A 23168-nucleotide genomic window follows, 5' to 3' on the forward strand; every position below is an offset into this window, starting at 1 on the left:
ACAAAACTATATACTGTATATATATATATATATATATCAGCGTTCTGATATACAGCCATATGGCACGGCTACGAGTGTGATATTGCTTTTATACAACAGTTCAATGGCACAAGTGAGTAAACAACAAAGCCACAGATTCAATCTCAAGTTGACAGTTTAATAGTTGAGCCCAAACCTAATTCTACAACGTCACATTAGAGCTAGTAACAAAGGAATGCTGAGTCGCTTCATTGAAGCTCATTGTATTATGTACAGTATTATGGTATTATGAGAGAGAGATCGACTAAATGTGTATTACCTGCATCTGATATAGCATTCATTCTTCAGGTCGATGTCCATTATATAATATCCATTATTAAAAAAATCTTTGTCTTTATCCTTTTAAAAGTTAAGGGGATTTCCCATGACAGTGCTCAAACAACTTCCTTGTTTACAACCAGTTGCGCCATCTAATGGCGTAATAATATAAATCACAGTCACTAACTGGACCCTTTCTCAATACGAAATACAGCATATTATTTATATAAAATAATATTTATTGAACAATAATTGTTAAATTAACAACAATAGGAAATAAACAAGCAAACATTTCAGTCATACATACAAAAGCAGCACCTGGAGCTCAAATCTCCAAAAGCATCTAAAAAAATTGTAAAATAGGTGCTATGTTTATATATGAGTCACATATTTGAGGTCTAAATAACTATATTCTCGCCTAAAAACTCTTAAAACTACATTCCATGACACAACAACAGTAGTATTTGTAAAAAATATGGTGTATTTGCTTGACTGCCATGACAGTCGCCGCAAGAGGAGTGATACAAACGTGAAACGGTTCCAGTGCTGATACTGGGGGAATATCGCGTGGCTGGAAAAGGCTCTCAGCCAACCAGATTTGAGAACCAGAATGAACTGCTGTATAAAAAACAATGACTAATAAAAATAAGAATGCAAATTACTAAAACCCAATAATCTTCAACTAACTTGGGTCGAGTTTAATCCAGTAAACAGGCTGCTTGGCTAGATGATTTTGACATGTATATACTGCCATTACAATATAATAATAATAAAAAATCATTATAAAAAAAATCATATTTCTGGTCTTTACTGATAATTCCAATTTTTGGGATTTAAGATAACATTGTGCAAAACCTCATTTGGCCTACACTGCAAAAAGTAATATGCTCTATCTATTCAATAAAATGATTACAAGCAATATTATTAATTAAATTCAACATATAAGAATTGAGTTAGAATTAATCAAATTAATTCCTTTAAAGTCAACCATTTAAAATGTGTAAAATTAGCAAACACCATTACAAATACCACAAACAGACATAAAAAGCAAAGTGTCAAACTGCCCAACTAAATGAAACACTGATCACCATAATGGTATATTTTCATTTTCAATAAAATCAACATCTAAACCTCTGTTAATTCTTGTGTTTCTCTTTCCTTCAGTGATTCTGCTTGTTATCATCAGGTGTCTTCAATGTTGGCAATAAAAAATAAAGAGTTCTTAATTCATCTTTGTAGTCTGTCTATTCAGATATTTTTGTTTAAATTTTACTTAAATTTTACTCGTTTTAAATGGTTGACATTTAAGGAATTAATTTGATTAATTCTAACTCAATTATATTTGTTGAATTTAATTAATTATATTGCTTGTAATCTGTTGCCAAAATTTTATTGAGTAGATATAGCATATTACTTTTTACTTTTCATCCTACACTGGGTGTTTCAAAACTCTTGCATTTCATAACAAGTACTGCTCAGTTCATTCACTTCATTGTGTAATTTTACTAAAGCACATTCTCAACATAATGAAGATAATACATATACAGGGGCTGATGGATGAAACTGAATATATTATTGTTAAAATGTAAAAAAAGAAGAAAAAAAAAAAAAAGTGGCACGCCCCTTCTGATTTAAAAAGTTTTCTTACTTTTCCCTGTTGAAGACGATGAAATCTCTTTGGACAGTCTCTAAGCGCTGTTGGATTTGCCCATTCTGTACAATCAAAAGAAAAGAATGAGTTACTGTTTCACATTAAATACTACAAAGTGAATGAATTTGGAAATAAGCAGGGCCATAACATCATAGACAATGAGGGTAACAAGTCCCCCTAAATAATTGGATATGGCCAAATTGTCCCCCAATATTTGATATTCTTGATTCTGCTCTGCTGCACTTCATTCCGCACTGCTCTGTTTGATGTTGGGAAGAGAAAATGTTTAACAAGAACATTTTTTAGGCTGGTCAAAATGAATGAGATGTCCAATCAAATCAATGAAGCTTACTGTTCACAGAAACTGAGCATAAATTCCAACACGATGCATTGTTTTTTTGTGTCAAATTTCACCATTTCAAATTAAAATAGCCTATATCATTTACATAACTGATGTGATATAATTCATAATTGAATGTGAGAGACAAGAAACTTTAAGAGAGGGACATAGTCATTCTAGAGAGCTTTGGATTGGACAAATAATTTAATAAGCTCCTAAATGACAGATGATGTGATCAACATTTTTTTCCAAAGGAAGACATTTTTCTCAAAAAGGATAAAGTTTGTCATTTTTAAAGAGTACCTCAAATCTAACAGACATGGACTAAATGCCACTAAAGTGTGGGGTCTTCATCACAGTCTACTATTTTGTGTTGTTTAGTCAGGTCAGTGCAGTCATCTCAGTAGCATTAAGTCCAGACAATGAGTTTGCCCTACTGCACTGAGCTGTCGCTGACTACAGGTGCTAAAACAGCAGGGTGTCAGGAAGACTACACAGAACAGCAGAAAGAGAATTCACACTGACAACACTTGTGACGATGTGATGATAAAGCAACCAAAAGTCATTGCATTTCACTTTCGCTTTTGTCAGGAGGTACAGCCATGTGAAATGGCATATATTTCATGAAAAGGTTTGTTTATAAAGACCTCTATACAAAAGTACGCAAGAATTCAGCATTTTCAATGGATTTTATTGGACTTTTTCACATTCTCAAATAATGAATGAACAATTTTAGCTCTGCCATTCCTCACTTTCCTCCAAACTGCACTTATACACTGTAAAAAATAATATGATCAATAAGTCATGACAAAATATGTTTTTCCATTACTTTAACTCATCAAAATAATTTAACTTCATTTTTTCAAGTTATACAAGAGTCAACAAGGCAAGGTTTTAAAAAAAGAGATAGAATGACTCGTACAACCAAAATTTAAAGGCATGGTATGTAAGTTTTACCACTAGAGGTCGCTTATTCAAAACAATAACAAAAGCGTAGTTTGATGACACCTTGAATTAGCATGGAATCATGGTAGTTGTCGTCTTCATCTCCACAGCTGATGGAAAGCAATCCGACGGGAGTCAGGCAGAAATCATGTTCATGGATGGACTACTAAAGTTTTGTTAACGTTACTGTGGTATGTGCGGGCCGAGAGCCGTGGGAGCGGAACGAGGCTGGTAGAGCGAATGTTAATGAGAGACACCTGCGCGACACACCGATCTCGAGTCCCATGAAGGAGCTTCTGGGCTTTTATTTTGCTTATATGCCACAGTCAGCCACGGCCACTCCTTTCATTTTGTTGTTTATGATTAAAATTACATTTAGCATTTGCCGGTTCCCGCCTCCTCCTTCCCTAAACTTGGACTTTGTTACAGTTACATTTGATCACTTAAAATCACATTACTTTATTTAATTCTAATGAAACAGCTACAAGTGCTGAATTAATACAGGTCACTTTATTTGACTAATTAAAACTGTGGGGTAACACAGCGCTGTTTTACTTGGTCAAAAAAATACATTTGAGTGTGTTGAAAATTATTTTATAATGTCACTCTACTTGTTGCACACTGCAGTAATCTAGATCGATATTAGAATATCATAGTAACCAATTTCTTGTCAAATTAGAATGACATCCTTTTTTATCTGCATAAAATCGTATAGAATTTTCAAAAGCTATGGGCAGTTACACAGTTCACCATTAATGTTAGCTTATCCAGCCGTAGGAACAATGACTATGACCAATGAGTTTGCCCGACTGGCAATAAAATCACTTTTCAGAGCAACTTCAGCTAGTATGCCTACATAATACCCTTGGTCCTTTCACTAAGAATCTCATCTGATGCTCACAAAATGGCTAGTTCCAATCTGACTGGCAGGTGCTGCATAAATGTTTGCATTGAGTTTTTTATTAGTCCGTGGGAAAAAACAAAGTTCTGTATGCAATATACCATGTCGATACAATGAACACTGTTCAGGATGAAATAATCAATGCAGTTGACAAAACAGGCCTGGAAAGAGTTTTGTTAGAGGCATTTAGGAGCATGTGGTTCTCAACTAGGGAGCTAGGACCCAGTAGGGGCCTCATTTCCAAGAGGGTAGGCCATTGTCATGGTAGGCCAAGGATGATGAACCAAGGATCTCAATTTCAGCAGTCTTTATTTAATTAAACATAACAACAACACTCTGGAAATCAACAGGAGAACCACTAAGCAAAACAACCTTCACACAGACAAGTACTGACAAACCTGAACTGATAAAGGAGCCAGGAGTTGACCAACTGAGGTGGAGACCCAGGCGGAGCCGAGGAGACAAAGACCCAGTGTGACAACGCCGGACTGGAGGGCTAAGGTGGAGCTGCGGGCTTGCGGGAACAATGTGGAACCGGGGCTTGGCATACCGGGGCTTGGCATACCGGGGCAGGGCCAGTGGGAGTGAGGATGAAGGAGGAGCCAGAAGGATAGGGGGAGGCCAGTAGAGCTGAAAGGGTGGAGAGATGAGTGTAGCCAGAGGCCTGGAAGTCCTCGACCAACCAGGGTGACGCCTGACCAAGGTGGAGCCGGAGGCATGAGGGAGCCCATGGTGGAATGGAAGGAACCAGCAGGGGAGGAAGGTCCAGAAAAACGATCAGGAGTAGGGACTCCATAAGGGTGGACAGGACCGGCGGAGAAGGAGATACATCAGGTGTTGGAGCATGGGTGGGAACTCATTCCAGGCAGTCAAACTGCATCAAAAATCCCACTGTAGCAGATATGGGTGCTACTGGCTTGGGCTCCAGGACGAGTGTGTCTGCTGACTCTAGCTCTGGTGTGTGACGGGCGCCAGCTCAGGGTCTTTAGTGGGCTCTTTCTCTATGTCCATGGTGGGCATGGCAAGGGGCTGGATGGACTCTGGTTCTGGGTCCGTGGTGAGCGTGGGAGAGGACATCAACAATGGGTAAGCAAACTCCAAGCAGAAGAGGATGGCTTCTTTCCATGTAAGATTCCCTATATCTGGTAAAACCAAAGGCCCATAATAGTTTGCTCCTAAAAATGGACTTTAGTGTGTGTGTTTTTTTGTTTTTTAGTTATTTTTTTATACATGACATAACACCTTCAATACAAACAAAAGGTTAACACAATAAATCGGGTAAGTTGGAAGACAATACAAGCATGGGTAAAATATGTATTTCCACAGTCATGGGAAACCTGTTTACTGAGGGAATTTTAAAAGTAATTTCCAGACATGGAAATTTCTAGAATGAAATTATTCTAGTTATTGTGTAATTAATTGAAAAAAAAAAGCTATAAACTTGTGGGTCCTTTGAATATTGTCTTAAATGGTCGAGGGCCCTGTAGTCAAAAAATTGGTTTTGGTTGGGAACCATTGATTTAGAGCAACTAAAGTAGATGTCAATGAGCAGAACTTTGTATTTTGCTTTCTGATTTATTTCTGCAAAATATTCTGTATTTGTGTTTTGGATGGCCAGAAATGCTGATCACAAAGTTCTGAAGAAAATGGTTTTCTTTACAACCCTTGATGGAGCTATTTAATTATTTCAAATGATTACTTGGACAAAACATGCCCCTAAAAATCACATAAAAACAAAACTCTGGTGGCTCATTGAGATCTTTTTTATCTAAAGGGATGGTTCTTGGCTAGAATAAGCCACAATCTGGACCAGACTTTAAGCCGATAGTTAAACGTTGGCCTACAAGAGACATGAATTGAGCATTTGAGGGCCATTAATGTAACCTACATAACACAAACTGTGAAATAAGTACTGCAAAGCAAAAAGACAAGAGCTGTAACTCATGCCTCTATATATGTGTGTAGTCATGACTTTGAGTGTCATTAAACATCAGCAGGTGTCGAGTGTTTAGTGCTTACTCCAGAAACCCCAGCCATGCAACTCCATGATTCAAACAGGCAAGCACAGGGATTTCCTTGAGTAAGCGTGACTGATGCTTAGTGTGCTACAGTCGAGGAGAGGGCTTGTTCATACTCCATCCAATGAAAAGAGCTCTTTGAAATTCTCTCACTAGCTGCTTCTAAACACAGAGTGTTGGTGATACTCAAAGGATGTTCACCGCAAAAACAGTGTCATTATTTACTCAGCAAACATTTATTCACCGTGTGTGTATGTGTGTGTATATATAATTAATTGTGTTTGTGTTCTAAACAGTAGTTTGAGAGAAGCTCAATGTAACTGTTGTAACTGTATGTCATTCCTAATAGACTGTACTGTTGAATAATTAAGCACAGATTGAAGGAACAGAGGAGATTTTACTCTGAACAGAGCATGACCTCTAAGAAGGAATGGAGGGAGGCAGTGTGGCCTGTGGGATGTTTTTCTTTATTTTGTTCTTACAACAAGCGTTCAATTTTCTGCTGCATTTATCTGTAACTGGACTGAGCTCATTTCTCTATACTTCAGTGGGAGGAGAGAAGTGAGAAGCAGTCAGGACAGATGGAGTTAGTGGGAGGAAGTATACAGAGAGAAACGGAGAGAGTCAGGAGCAGATACTGTAGGAATTGGTCATACAGTATTGATCTCCACTGCTTCAAAAAATGTGCACGTACGACACTAACTCCTACCGTATTCCTCCTAAAGTAGTGTTCCATTCATTCATTCATTCATTCATTCATTCATTCACTCACTCACTGACTCACTCACACTCACACACACACACACACACTCACGGACTCACTCACTGACTCACTCACTGACTCACTGACTCATTCACTGACTCACTCACTCACTGACTCACTCATTAACTCACTCACTCACTCACTCACTGACTCACTCACTGACTGACTCACTCACTGACTGACTCACTCATTAACTCACTCACTCACTCACTGACTCACTCATTAACTCACTCACTCACTCACTCACTGACTCACTCACTGACTGACTCACTCACTGACTGACTCACTCATTAACTCACTCACTCACTCACTGACTCACTCATTAACTCACTCACTCACTCATTAACTCACTCACTGACTGACTCACTCATTAACTCACTCACTGACTCACTCATTAACTCACTCACTCACTCACTCACTGACTGACTCACTCATTAACTCACTCACTCACTGACTCATTCACTGACTCACGCACTCACTCACTGACTCACTCACTTATTAACTCACTCACTCACTGACTGACTCACTCGCTCATTAACTCACTGACTCACTCACTCACTTACTGACTCATTAACTCACTCACTCACTGACTCACTCACTCACTGACTCACTCACTCATTAACTCACTGACTCACTCACTCACTGACTCATTAACTCACTCACTCACTGACTCACTCACTAACTTACATGCACACTCATACCCCTTGTGAAAAAGAAGTATACTTTAGCATACTTTTAAAAAGAGTACTTATTACCGAAATAATATACTTTAAAAGATCATCCTTCAGTGTGAACTGTGAGTAAATCTTTTCCAGAAAGTTTGCTTTGGCAAGCTGTTTGAACTCCTGAAAAGAACACCAAACAAACTTCGTTTTGGCATGATTTTGTTCAAAATGATGTCACACTAGTTCGTTCTTCGATTTCGCTTGAAGTATATCGGGGCCTTAACCTTTTAGTAAGTACATGTATAGTTAATTATTATTACTCAGTACTTAAATGTATAATTACACTGTAACATGGCCATCTTAAAATAAAGCGTATCAGAGTAATTAAATCAGTTCTGCAAAACTTCTCATTAGAAAACTTCATGTTTCTAAAGGTCAACAATTCTTATCTCCCACTGCACAAATCCTTCAGAGAAATGACTCATACAGACAAACAAAGAACAGGGTCATTGCAGAAAAACTTAGGTAATATGTTAATGAGGTAATATGTTAATGCAATAAACAAGAATTTAATTGTTTTATGTCTTTTTGCAGTTATGCAAGTTGTTGCATAACCACATTCCACAGTGACAGTGTTAACAAGTGTTACTGAACCTGGGTTCAGCATGGGTTCTTACCAAAGTCTGTGCTGTGATTATTATGTTCTGAAGTAATAACTGTAATACGAGAAAGAGAAGATGAAAAAGGTTACTCTTAGAGAGATGCTACCTGAGGAGATCCATCAGAGCCATTCTCCTTCGTCTTCCTCGCCAGCCTCTTCTTCTTCTTATGCAATGGTTTGGATTCCAGGATCATCTCCTCCAGCTCAAACGTGGGGTCACAGTTTAGTCGTCGTCTCTGCCATCACACAAATACTCATTTATATACGATGTGCCCATGAACAAATCAAAATCTTTTAACAAGCATTCCTATTTCAGTACAGTATTTTAGTGCTACAGTTACAACCTTCTGAAAAAAAACAAGTGCACTTAATTGTATTCAAATCTTCAAATCTTAAAAATATATTTAAAAGAAAAAAAAACCCTGTACTTGCAGATAATATAATACTAATGAAATAAAAGGCCACTTAAATGTACTAATAGAGAGTACACTATCATAACACACTTTTAAAAAGTGCACTTTGTAATGTCAAAATAAAATGTTACTTTGATGTACACTTCTGTTATTAAGCTGATTTTCTTGACATTATGCTTTAAAGAAGTACACTTATTTTTATGTTGACCGAAGCACATGTAAAGTACTTAATTATAATTTTAATGGTAGTGTGTTATCCACTATTACATTTAAGTAAATATATTTTAAATGTACGAAATTGCAACTTCATCATGTGCAATTACAAAAAATATTTCAATACATGACATACAAGTTTAAATAGAAATGACATTGAAGTATATTTTAGTTTGCCATAAATGCTTATCATTACATTCAGCAATATACTTTAACCATATTTCAAAGACAACTAAACTTCACTAAACTTTAGAGTTCTTTTTTGACCCACTTAACTCCCCAGGTAGGACTTAAGTACCTCTTTAAATGTAATTTCATAATTATTTCTATTGTCTTTGAAATATGGTTAAAGTATATTGCTGAATGTAATGATAAGCATGTATGGCAAACTAAAATATACTTAGAAATAATTATGAAATTACATTTAAAGAGGTACTTAAGTCCTACCTGGGGAGTTAAGTGGGTCAAAAAAGAACTCTAAAGTTTAGTGAACTGCATTTAATATAAATTTAAACTTTAATAAATTTTTATTTAATTACAATTAACATGCAGGGTTAGTTCACCCAAAAATGAAAATTCTGTCATTAATTACTCACCCTCATGTTGTTCCACACCCATAAGACCTTCGTTCATCTTCAGAACACAAATTAAGATATTTTTGATAAAATCCGATGACTCAGTGAGGCCTCCATTGACAGCAAGATAATTAACACTTTCAGATGCCCAGAAAGCTACTAAAACATATTTAAAACAGTTCATGTGACTACAGTGGTTCAACTTTAATATTATGAAGAGACAAGAATACTTTTTGTGTGCCAAAAAAACAAAATAATGACTTTATTCAACAATATCTAGTGATGGGCAATTTCAAAACACTGCTTCATGAAGCTTCAAAGCTTTACAAATCTTTTGTTTTGAATCAGTGGTTCGGAGCGCCAAACTCACGTGATTTCAGTAAACGAGGCTTCGTTACGTCATAAGTGTTTCAAAATTTCAATGCTTCATGTGACTTTGGCAGTTTGATACACGCTCCGAACCACTGATTCGAAACAAAAGATTTGCAAAGCTATGAAACTTCATGAAGCAGTGTTTTGAAATCGCCCATCACTAGATATTGTTGAATAAAGTCGTTATTTGTTTTTTTTGGCGCAGAAAAAGTATTATCGTCATTTCATAACATTAAGGTTGAACCACTGTAGTCACATGAACTGTTTTAAATATGTTTTAGTAGCTTTCTGGGCATATGAAAGTGTCGATTGTCTTGCTGTCAATGGAGGCCTCACTGAGCCATCGGATTTGATCAAAAATATCTTAATTTGTGTTCCGAAGATGAACGAAGGACTTACAAGAGTAATTGAGGGTGAGTAATTAATGACATAATTTTCATTTTTGGGTGAACTAACCCTTTAAGTGTCCAAAGAGATTTCATTCAGTTTGCACAAGTTAAAGTATATTATACTCTTTTTATTCTTAAGTGTACTTCTTTTATGAAGGCACTAGTTCAATGAAAAGTGCTGACATTTAAACACTCAAAATCCTAATAACAGCTGTTGTCTTATCAATTTACAGAGGCCCCAAAAAGTGTTCGGATACCGAAGTCACAATGTCGAATGTCTGAATGTCATCACATTAGAAACGCACAGATATACACTGCAAAATATTAAATCAAGTGGCTATAATTGTGCCAGAGCTTCACTTTTGTTGAGTCAATTTTGGAATTCAGCATTTTTACAGTGCATTCCAAACAGCATAAAAATTGCTTATGTAGGACACTTTGAAGGTAGAGCAATCATGGTATCCATGTAGAATTTTTGTTCCACACAGAAATTTTCAAAAAACAACAACATCAAAGAGCCTTCTAGAAGGAACGTTTTTATAGGGGTCAACTGATGGCTCCCTAAGATTCACTGCATCAAAACCTCTCAGGCCAGACCAATTACCATAAATCTGCACAAGGCTTGCAAAGTGTAACGTAAATTAAACCAGCTGCACCTGCAAACTCACTCTGGATCTGTGAAAACCCTTAAGATTTTGATTAAATGTTTTTGTTATGAACCCATGACTTTTGATGTTTCAGATGTTTAGAATGTTTGTGTATGTCTCTTTATTTATAGTCTGTGTTTTGTGTGTGTGTGTGTGTGTGTGTGTGTGTTTTATATACTTACATTAGGGAGGAAGCCAGGTGGGATTTGTTTGCTGAGCACAGCATCCCAGTTGACATCAGAGAGATATTCCAAGTCCTGGAGCTCAGAGAGACAGGAAATCCTCTTCTGAGCATCTACACACAACAGCTGACAACAGACGAAACATGTTTTCTTTTGGAATCAATGTTTCATAAGGTATTGGATCATGTATATTTGTTAATTGATACTAAAACAAATGCAATAAATAAATGAATAAAGGATGACTATGGTGTGATTAATGAATTAATGTTACCATTTGTAAGAGAGATTTGATCCCTGAAGACCAGGCCGCAGGGTAACAGGGGTGCGCTTTGTGGAAAGTTTGCAGGATCTCATTGGCTGGTGTGTTCGCGCGCATGATGTACGGCCTCTAAAAAGAGAACCCAGGGTGAAATCAACCATGATGCATCATTAGCAGCTGACCGTAAATTTAGGTAGGGCAGATTCTAGGTCTTAGCGCTAGTTTATGTTAAACATTTTTTAAGATTTATATTCTAATTGCTGAACACACGCAAAACACTTTTGGGAGAGCTTGTGTTATTCAGCCTGAGGGTGGCTCTCTCATTTTGATTGACAGGCTTTAAGTACACACGATACGTGCATAGAACACTATCTTAGAATTGCCTTAATGTAGTATTTATTGCCTCAGAATGTTGTTGTTGCTGGAGGGATTCTGATGAGGAAAAGAAAGTCATGTCTATTCTCAAACATGAAACAAACACAAAAGAACTATATATTCACATGAGCATGTTCAAACTAAAGGGTTTAAACTTCCGTTAATCTGATACGCTACTCCACATATAAAGAACAGACATGCCAACTAGTTACTGACCTGATGCAGACTAAAATACACATAGCTGAAGCCAATTCATATCGTCTTGTTCTGGAGCAGGGTTGCCACGTTCTCACAACAAAACCCGCCAAATTGCTACTCAAAACTTGCCCAAAACTAGCCCAATCACATTTCAGGGGGGTCCCCTGATAAAAATCATGTTCCAGAGAGTAAAATCCACGTTTTTGGCAGGGTTCCCCTGGTAAAATTTGCATTCCACGAGATAAATATAATGTTATTTGGGGTCGCTTCAACCTGCGGACATGAAAAACAACCCGCGGCAATAGTGTTAAAGTAGTCCAATTCAGTAAAAGGGAAACAACTGCACACTCACTGAAGCATAGGCTTAGTATTTATTCATACTAAGCCTATGCTTCAGTGAGTGCGCAGTTGTTTCCCTTCTACTATACTGCATTTTTCTTCAACTTGCACCTCTTTAGGTGTGCGTTTGCTATGCCTTATTCGCTAAAGTAGCCCAATTCCACAAGAAAACCACAGACTTGGCAACACTGATCTGGAGCGAGGTTTATGCAAAGTAATGTGAAAATAAGCAGGGCAGTCTGAAATCTGCCCCAATGGCTTTCAATTAGAGCATGCTGCAGTTCCATTTTTCACCACAGATTTACATTGGGGAAAACTGTGGGGCGCTGTAGAGCTGGGGAGACTCTGCTCCGCTTAGTATCATTATACATAAATTTTATACATAAATTTTATTATATCCTGCTCACTTTACTACTTAAAATAGTCAAGAAAAATATTTGTTACAGAATGCTGAACACATTTACAATTTATTATGGATTCAGTCTATATAGAGGTCTATGTTTTGGATGAATATTTCTGCTCCACCTGCCCTTACAGACGCGGCGGGAAACGTCTATATTTTCAAGTCTCAAGAGCAGGGCTAGTGGGACTCAAGTACGCTAATGTGGCTTACTTTGTTCTGATAATACTGATCTCAGATCAGATAGTTGAGAGTCCCTCACCTGTCCACGGAGAAGCTCATATGCAGTAATCCCTAAAGACCACCAGTCCACTGAGAAAGAGTAACCTGGGTGTGTTCCCTCGAACGACTGGAACAATTCTGGGGCTGCAACAATAGACAACACAACAGCAAACAGCAAAGATTACGCACAAGTATATGAAGTACTGTTATTTGTACAGCCCACTTGTTGCAGCATTTTCAAATTTTATTGACATTATATGGAGTTTATAGATTTGATAGCTTATGTTTTATCTACCAAATCTCTATTACTGAAATTATGTTCTAACAGTAGCTTATGGAAGTGTCGTTAAAATTCGGCGCTGTCACTGAGGCAGTACCCTAAGGTACAAAAGTGAAAAGGTATTAATATGTACTTTTAAAGTACTAATATGTACCTTTAAGGTACAAAGATGTACCTTTTCGCTTTTGTACCTTAGGGTACTGCCTCAGTGACAGCGCCGAATTTTAACGACACTTCCATAACTTTTATTAATAGAAAAAAGAACACTTCATCTTTGAAGGAAATTAATCCTGAACTGTGAAAACTACTTTCTACTTTCCTATGCATATAACATTTAACAATTTGTTAATGAAGAGTAAAATAAGGAACCTTTGACTGAAGTTATAAAATAAAGCATAACTAGAAGTCCCTCAGTGTTAAAGAGAAGTATGAAAGCTCTCACCCATGTACGGTTTTGTCCCTGCAATAGATGTGGCTTTTAAGTCTTCCTTCACAATAGCAGCTATGTTAAAATCTGTCAGGTGAGCGTGACCTGCAAAGAAAGAGATAAACACTAAACAAAACCATATACTGTATATATAACATTGGACTACAAGAAATTGAATTCATTTAAAAACAAATATAAGCAAATGCAATAATATCAAAACTTCCTTTGCTTTAAATAGAAGTGATTAAACGGATGCTTACAGAGACTTTCCTGAGATTGACGGCCTCCCAATTTGCATTCTACTAAGTATTTGTTTAGCTGGCAATGGTAAAGTACACACTGCTGAGTATGTTTGCATCATAGAATCAATATCTCTTGATACCTGCAAGGTCTGTAATATCTGGAGATAGCTATCCGTTAGCATTCCCATTCATCTCAATGGCATTAGCTCAGTTGGATGTGACATTTATGATGCTGTCTTGGCCCAGGGGCACTTAGTTTTCTATACAGATTTTTTTTTTGAGGCAGTTACCTGAGCCCTGTGACTAATTACTCTGGAGCGGCAGGAAAATGATGCACTGACAACACCGATTGGCTGATGGCCCCACAACAACATGCACAGTCCCAACCCTACTCCAGCTATTTTTAACAATCTTGAGCTGTGATGTGATAAGCACAAATTGGCCCTAACAAGTTATGAAAATACAGTTAGAATAATGACACCACTGACATATATCCTGACATCATCTCATCTGACAACTCAAGACTCAGGTCAATGGAACAGAAAAAAACCCTGCATGGTCTTGAGATGTGTTTTGTAAAATTTTCTCCCTCTCCAACCATTGCTGGACTATAAGTAGGGATGTATGCTTCCGCTTTGGATGGGTTGCTTGGTAGTATGAGTTGCGATAGTTGGAACACTATGCTTCTCATGCTACTCTCTTCTGCACTCTCTGATTATTCATTCAGAATTTAACCCTCTGGGGTCTGAGGATTTTTGGGCCCTGGAGAAGTTTTGACATGCCCTGACATTTGTGCTTTTTTCAGTTGTTCATAAACATTTTAATGACAAAAGCGTCATTACACTGTATTCAGCACAAACTAGGCTACCATAATATGTGAGGAACATGTATGTACATGTTTGTGTTTTTGAAGGAATAACGTTTATGCATGGTTATTGAAAAAACAAAAAACTTAAGTCACTGAAATAAGACCAAAAATAAAATATTAAATCTGTGTTCACAAGACTTCTGGGTATTGGAGGTTGTAGACTAGAGTTTTTGCTTCAAAATTATGTTCATATAAAACAATATAGATATTTAAATTTTGTAAGACACTTTTTGTCAAGAAACACAGTATGCGTGGAGGCATGAATCTTCATGAATAATGCTGTGATTCACACCTGAGAAGACAAAGGATTCGCATAATGACCTCTAATGACCTGCATAACAATGAGCTCTTTCAGTCAGGTAGGCTATGTGAAAAAACCCTCTGTGATCATGTCTCAAGCTCATCATGGTGTATATCAAACATACAGAAAAAACAGCAATACTGTGAAATATTATTACAATTTAAAATAATGGTTTTCTATTATATACTTTAAAATAGAATGTATTTCTGTGATGCAAAGTGTCTGAACATTCATGTTACCTCTATGGCATTTCATATAGCCTTTTAGCTTAAAAGCATGCACATTTGGAGAAATACTGATGGATTCTCATATGTTTATGTCAATTTTCTATACAGAGGAGTAATATTTATTCAATATTTATTGTCATCACTATGAGCACTGGATACTGTGTTTTCAATTCATACTTGCAGCCGGAGGGCGCTCTGTACACCTTTAGTCCACAAATTACTCTAAAGAAGAACAGGCCATGTGACATTCCAGGAACTAACAGAGGCTTCCAGAGATCGCTAATCATGCCTATAACATACAGATAAACACTTTTGAAGATAATAAATACACGATTGAGATGATGTATACATGTATTTCCTCAGAATTTGCGTCTGAATAGCGCTCGCTCCGTGGGCGTGGCCGCATTAGCGGATAATGAGCTGAATCAGGGGTATCTGACATGGCTCTCTTTTCATACAGATTACATAAACAGAGAATTTTTGTTTTCGATTTGACTTACATGATTTAAAACCTGACATTTCAACGTTTCTTTAGACATAAGTCTCATTTTTTGTGATTAGTATTCACTAAGTTACAGTTCATTTTCTGAGAACGATCAGATTGGACTTCGTTCAGAGGGAGACGACAGATCACGCGTCATGTTAGTTTTCTTTATTTTACAAAAAGCACAACATTTTGTTTTTAATCTGAGTGTACACAAATAAAAGAAGATATTTCACAGATTAAAATGGTGTATAACTCTTAATTGTATGTGCTACATTGACGGAGTATTTTGAGTCTCTTTCACACTGGTAAGAAAAAAACCGGGGTGGTATCGCTGGCAATACCTCCGACTCGAGGGAGTTAAGTAGGGCTAAAAGCTTCCCTTTTAGACAAGTACCTCCTTAGGGTTGGTATAGGTAGATGAAGTTCTGATGGGCAGTCTGCACAGTGTCCCGTTATCCCATTTACCTCCCTCCCCAACTAGTGTTGGGGTATGAAGTAGGGACATGGCCAGAGGAGAACTGGCCCCCCGACTGAGCCAGGTTTCTCCCAAGGTTTTCTTTCTCCATTTTAACACCTGTTTGCCACCTGATGTCACCTGTTGGAGTTTGGGTTCCTTGCCGCTGTCGCCTTTGGCTTGCTTAGTTGGGGACACTTGACATTTGATATTCAACAGTGTTTTGATCTACCTGCATTGACACCATTGTATGCGAACTGAACTGAGCTGGATGATGACATCACTGTTTACTCCAGTGCTGATATAGATAAATTAACTAAATTAATAACTATTGATTCTTACAACGGAATGAATCAATACTAAATTTACTTAAGATGGACAATGACACCATTTTCTTTAAGAGCTGCTGTGCAGCCAAAATTATATACCAGTTATCACTGTAAAGCTGCTTTGACACAATCTGCATTGTAAAAAGCGCTATATAAATAAAGGTGACGTGACTGACTTGACATAGGCTTCCCCTTTACTTTTGTGGGCTTCTTAACGAGATCCATGTACAGGTAGAGGTAATTATCTCTTTTTTTATTTCTTGGTTTAGCGACAGAGATTGATAGCAATATAGGTCTCTAGAGAGTGCCATTTACCTAGGTCAGGGTATGAGCTAGTGAATAAGGATTATGGGCGGATTGCAATGCATCCCATTTTCTTGTTGCCATTCTCCCAAATTATTTATTGGGGTTTTAAGTAGGGCTTAAGCTCCCCTGCAATTCCCTTGGGGTATAGAGTCTGGTTCATGAGAATCTTTGTGGGTACCACAAGGTGTCCCATGGTCTTGTTACCTCCCTTCCATATGATTTTGTTGTGGTCGGGATATGTGCTCCCCCTTGGATGGTTGTAGCTATGGGCTTTCAGGCAGAGTATAGTTGGACTTAGTGACTGCTGTCCACTCCTCGCCTGTCGCCTTTCTCAGTAACCTGCTAGGAGGTACTGAATGCTAGTATGATCTCTTTGGTAGACTGTTCCCTGTGAGCCTCTCAGGCTTAACATAACATAGCTGAGGCTATGTTGTGTATTCCCCTTATAGCCTCGCTTCCAGGGTTTCAGGCTAAGACTTGTCTGGTGCCAAAATGGGGCTATCCAAACCTGGACTTCCCTCATCTGAAGTCAGAAGCTTTGGGGGGCTTTAGAGGAAAGCCGCTGTGCATCTCTTGCACAAGTCTCATAGGATATTCCCCTGGGTGCTGACACGCTCTTCTGACTCCGGTTAGATCCGTAGAGTCACTTAAGTGCTATGCCCCAACCTAGTGGGGCAGGCATGTCTTCAGCATGGTGTAGTGGGTATTGCGTTCCACATAGCATCAACACCAAAGCCAATTTTCCACCTATATTACCTGGAACAATTTGTCCCAGGATCTTTTTTCCCCCCAGACCTGTTGCTGTCTACGTTTCCATCGCAGTCTAAAGTACCATGAAGATTAGGGTGTTTTCACACCGATGGATCGTTTGTTTTGTTCCGAAACCGGGACTAAATTTGTTACAATGTTGCATTTTCTTCTTGGTTCAGTTCGCTTTCACATGACAACATTTCAAAGCGTACCAAAATGCGTTTATGCAAGTCACATGCGAGTACAACTGTCCTCTTATTGGTCAGAGTTTTCTCTGTGTCATCCATCAAAATAATGATTGACAAGTTCGCTCCATGAGCTTATTGTGGCTTTATTTGTAAAGTTGAGACACACGCAGACACTATATGAATGTAGCCGTCATTCCTGCTGTTAAATTATATACTACATTCATATTAATGCTGAGGCAAATTCAAACGCTCTCTCTCTCTCTGGATCTCCCAACGCTGTCTAGTAGGCGAACAGTTGTCAGTGTGTCGAGAGACCATATATGAATGTTATAATGATGCAGATTGGGAATCAAGGCTTTGTCGCGTCTGCATTCTTGCACGGAAAAGTGCAATTACACAACATAGAGGCGCTCTTTGGTTTTCAACTACAGTAAATAATGTGCTCACTCACAGATCAGACACTACTGCTTTTTATATAGCACATTTCCCGTTATGAATTATGATTTCTTTTGGTCCGTTGGGTCGGATTGCTTTCACATCTCAAGCGAACCGCTCCAGAGTTCGTTTGAAAGCATACCGAGACCACCTCTTCAAGGAGGTCTTGGTACGCTTGTTTGGTCCGCTTTTGGTGCGCCACTGAGTGCGATTGCTGCTTTCACACCTGCCCAAACGAACCGCACCAAAGGGGATAAGGAACTCTAGTGCGATTCAACCAAACTAAATGAGGCAGGTGTGAAAGCACCCTAAGTCCATACTAGATCATACTAGCATTCAGACATAGGACTGCGCACGACTGATCCAGTTCTCGCTGGATTTCGTCCTCCGCATTTAAGCTCAATAAAGCCTGAATCTTGTCGGTCCATCGGTTGTATCTTTTAAACTCCATTGTTGATTCGAATAGCAAACAACTCTTACTGCACGCACCGCAACAGACTTTTAAAAATGGTGGTTGAAATAAAATGCTGCATGGATTCAACCAATCAAAATGCTGCATGAACTCAACCAATCAGCATGTTCAGCGCCAAGTCCCACCCCCGAAAGTTCTGGAACTTTGAAAAAGTACTACCTCATGAGCAGATACTTTCTGAGGGGGAAATTTTATACCCGGAACTTCATTTAGAGCCTGGTTCCTGCAGTCAAAACACTTAGTACCACCCCAAAGTCCCTAATTCCTGGGGAAAGTTCTTCCGGTGGTAATGCGGCTCAAGATGCAGCATCAAAGTTCTACTTCAAAAGGGAACGTATAAGGTTGTGAATGCAACACAGTTCCCTGAGAAAGGGAATGAGATGCTTTATTTTGTTGCCATGCATCAAGGCATGCCTTGTTTACACGTGCTTAGACACCAGTCATGCTGATGGCGTCCTCCATAGCATCAGCACCAAGATGCAGCGTCTTGTTCCCCTTCTCAGGTAACCGGGTTGCATTCGCAGCCTGAGGCAACACATAACAACTGTGGTGGCAAATTTGGCCATGCATTACAACAGTAATCCTCCATTCTACAATATATACAGTCCAGCTTTGTCTCAGCATTAAGGTTGAAACAGCACCTTCCAAAATCTACTCCTTCCTTACTGCCCTGATAAAACAGTTCGGTTTGATTTGTGGGACTGTTCCTCCACTGACATATAGTGTAGTGAGCAGCTAAGGAAATTACACTGACCGGAGTGAGGCGGCCAAAGTCAGCTGCTCACCTTGATGAAGATCTGCCATTGCCGCAGGCTTTGAGAAAACTAGAGCAGATGCTGTGTGTATCTAAGTGTGTATGACAAGTCACAGAAGGAAGGGGCACATGGGATTTTATTTTATCTAAGCATATGCATATGTGTCCCTATATCATAGAGAGAGTAGATGTTGTGGATGTGTGCAGTGTTGATATGAATGTAAAACAGCTTCATGCAGGAGCTGCATTATTTACACACCAACAACGGACCTCATAGATAAAAAGAAAATGAAGGAGTTTTCTGCAAACCAACGTCAGTCTCATTTGTATTCATAACTATTCAGTTGCAGTCTTTTGTTTTTATATGTATGCAAAAATGTCTAAAATCCTGTTTCTGCTTTCTTATTGTTGACTGTAATTGTCTTTTTGAGATATTGAATATAGATTGATAAGGGAAAAATGAGTGTAAACAATTTGAATTTTGGATTACTTTCCGAATGCAATGTATATAATTATGAAATGGTTATCGAATTTGTGTGCCTGCCACTGCTTGTGTAACATCACTAGTTCATTGGAATTGTATACTATCTACCTTTAACAATCAACAAGAAAATACCTTAAAGATAGTTCACCCAAAAATGAAAAACATTTCTTCACCATGATATAATTTTAAAATTGACTTTTTGGGAAAAAGAAAACATTTTGGGAAAAAAACAAGGGAATCTATGGAAACTAAGGGTGCGTTCACACTTAGCATGTTTGGTTCGATTAAAACGAACCCTGGTGTGATTTCTCTGTTAGTGCGGTTCATTTGAACATGTGTGAACGCTGCCATCCGAACCCTGACGCGCACCAAACAAGCGAACCGAGACCGCTGAAAAGATGGGTCTCGGTCCGCTTCCAAACGAACTCTGGTGCGGTTCGAATGATATATGAATGCAACACGGATCAAAGACATGTAATCGAACCAAAAACAGGAAGATGATACTTTAAAAACAACAGAATCCTCACGCATATCGGTTTTTCTCATCATAGTAGCGAGTTTGCCCATGACAGGCATCAGACGCACATCTCCCACGCAGCAGATCGTTTGTGTGTGTGACGGATGGATTCCCGCCGCTGTTTTGACTCCTTTACACATTTTATAAGCTCTTCACGGGTTCCCAGCTGGCCAAAATACCATCATATGCAGGCTACACATACACAACCAGCACATTTACCTCAGCACACAGCGTTGTTTTGGATGGTCGATAAGTTCCGTCTAAGAATTGTCAATACGTCATATCAGGTTGTGAATGTATCCCTATGCCTTTAGGTTCGGTATCTTTTGGTTCGGTAATAAAATTGCCAATCTGAACGCTAATCGGACCAGGACTAAATGTTTTTTTTTCTTCTTTGGTCCGGACCAAACGAACCAAACTACAAGTGTGAACGCACCCTAACAATGGCAATAGAAACAAGGAAACAGGAACTAAACCACAGGAAGAGAACACAGGCACAGCAAGACAACAACAAAATGAGAGTCCATGAAACAGAGACACATAGAATTATGACAATAATCTAATTACAATATAACGTTTTTGGAATCTGATTACGTAATCCAGATTACATATAATCAGTTACTACCCAGCACTATCGATGTGGTGTTTCAGCCTTACTCTTAAAAACGTGTTGTGTGTGTGAAAAAAGCATAATTTTCCTTCCTTCCTTCATAACTGGGTCTTTCTCATGTCAGAATGCAGAGTGTTTTAAACTCTCTCTCTCTCTCTGTGTGTGAGTGGTCTTGGCTACTGCAGAAGGGGCAATGGAGGTAACGTAGCTTTCATTCCTCAGGGGATAAAAACCCAACTGTCCACTGAGCTGTAGAGAGCACCTCCTCTAGACGTGAGGTCTGCAGGAGTCAGCGGTTTACAGCCACCCTCCGGGGGTTAAAAAGAGCACTGGTCTGTGTTTGTAAGCCGAGCAGATGGCCTTAAAAAGCATTTTGCCTTCCAAATATCTGTCTGATTTTCAGTCAAAAGCAAATGGATGTTTTGGCGTAGGATTCATCAGCAGTAGTCAGTTAAAGGGATAGTACAGCCAAAATAAAAATTCTGTCATCAGTTTACTCACCTTTATGATGTTTCAAAACGTTTATGACTTTCTTTCTTCTGTGAAACATAAAAGAGTATATTTTGTGAAGTGAAAACTAAAATTTTTTTTTTTTTTTTTTTTTTTTTTTGTCCATACAATGGAAGTCAATGTCACCAAAACAGTTTGGTTTCCAACATTCTTCAAAATATCTTCTTTTCCACATCATCATACAGGATTATAACAACACAAGGGTGAGTAAATGATGACAGAATTTACATTTGTGGGTGAAATAACCTTTTTGTCACAAGATGTATGAAAGCTTCCTTGATGTAAAATGAATTTGGGTGCTTTATAAAATGTAATTTGGAGTTACTATGCTACAATGATTGTATCAGTTGGTATACTTTGATATATACCACGGTATTTAATGATTACATGATTCTCCAAGGGACATCTCAAATGAATTGCATAGAATTACCATTTTACTCCAAACAGATTTTCATGAGAAGTAAAATAACAAGACTTGATCTCAGAAAATATATTTTGAATTGTGCGTTTAAATATTCTTCTTATACCATTGACTAATTATTATGGTCATGAATTTTCTTATATTTAAGCCTAAAAAGAAAAAAATAATAGCCAACTCAATTTTGGTTTTCAAATAAATGTCTTGTTTTAAGAATGTTTAAATATTTTATACTAAAAATAAGACAGAATGCTGATTAGTAAAATGAGTTTTATATATAATCTCAAACAATTAGAGTGATATCATGTACACATACTAAAATCTATGGTAATAGAGCAGGGCGGGACTGAGAGACTAAAAATGGCACGAGTGCTAATGAGCGGTCTTAAAGGGTTAGTTCACCTAAAAATGAAAATAATGTCATTTATTACTCACTATTACTTTACGTTATTGTTCTGTTTTAGTTTATGAGGCAGTAGTCCGTGGCTGCTGCTGTACTTTCGTTCTGTTGTTTATGTTTATTTTAGGGCTGTTGATTTAACGCGTTAATCAGATTAATTAATTATAGTGAAAAATAACGCGTTAAATTTCTTAACACATTTAACGCACTTGCTCCAGACCTATGTAGGTCATCTGACATCAGTTGATTGATGACAAATATGATGAAGGGAAACAACTTACTGCGTGATGGAGCCTATAGAATGTAGTTAGAATGTCCCTAAAATTCAAGATATGGGGCAAAAAATGCCCGTTTGAGTTTTTGTCTCATATTTACATCATATGGTATAGTTAAGCTACAGGCTTATAACACGAGCAACGAGTACAATATCACATGAGTGCTGTTTTTCTGTCCAGAATAACACGAGAGCAATGCGATACTGATTTACTGATCAAAGCACCGCAAGATCGAATCAAAAGCATACAGAGACATCTGCTCTCTAATCGCTCTTGCCTAATGATTCAATGGACCATTCATAAAGAGAACCATTTACTTCACTCCTGAATGAATCAGCCATTTGAATGAATCAAATGAATGAATGACTCAATGACTTACTCATTAAGACATTTATCGCCACCTACTGGCAGTTTTAGTTTCTTATTTACAGTATAATTTCATAAAAATAATAATTTCATATTTCCATGAATAACAGTGAAAAACATTAAAGGTAGAGTTCACTCAAAAATAAAAATTCAGTCATCTTTTATTCACCTTCATGGTTCAAAGACTATGTGTAATAAATTCTATGTTGAATCAAATAAAATATTTCTTGCTGAAGCTACTTG

The 23168-nt window shown here is 37.9% G+C and overlaps 1 protein-coding gene across 1 annotated transcript in view; it reads right to left on the minus strand.

Moving 5' to 3' along the window:
- Window positions 1–23168, minus strand: part of stk32a (serine/threonine kinase 32A) — a 65078-nt gene that overhangs the window by 986 nt on the left and 40924 nt on the right. The window contains exons 7-12 of the mRNA XM_051876966.1: window positions 13548–13637; window positions 12866–12969; window positions 11304–11420; window positions 11033–11158; window positions 8349–8477; window positions 1946–2010 (exon numbers count right to left, since the gene is read on the minus strand). Of these exons, the coding sequence (XP_051732926.1) occupies window positions 1946–2010; window positions 8349–8477; window positions 11033–11158; window positions 11304–11420; window positions 12866–12969; window positions 13548–13637 (631 nt within the window). The remainder of the gene's footprint in view (window positions 1–1945; window positions 2011–8348; window positions 8478–11032; window positions 11159–11303; window positions 11421–12865; window positions 12970–13547; window positions 13638–23168) is intronic.

The sequence above is a fragment of the Ctenopharyngodon idella genome, chromosome 21 (genome assembly GCF_019924925.1).
Source record: "Ctenopharyngodon idella isolate HZGC_01 chromosome 21, HZGC01, whole genome shotgun sequence".
Classification (NCBI taxonomy): Eukaryota; Metazoa; Chordata; class Actinopteri; order Cypriniformes; family Xenocyprididae; genus Ctenopharyngodon; species Ctenopharyngodon idella.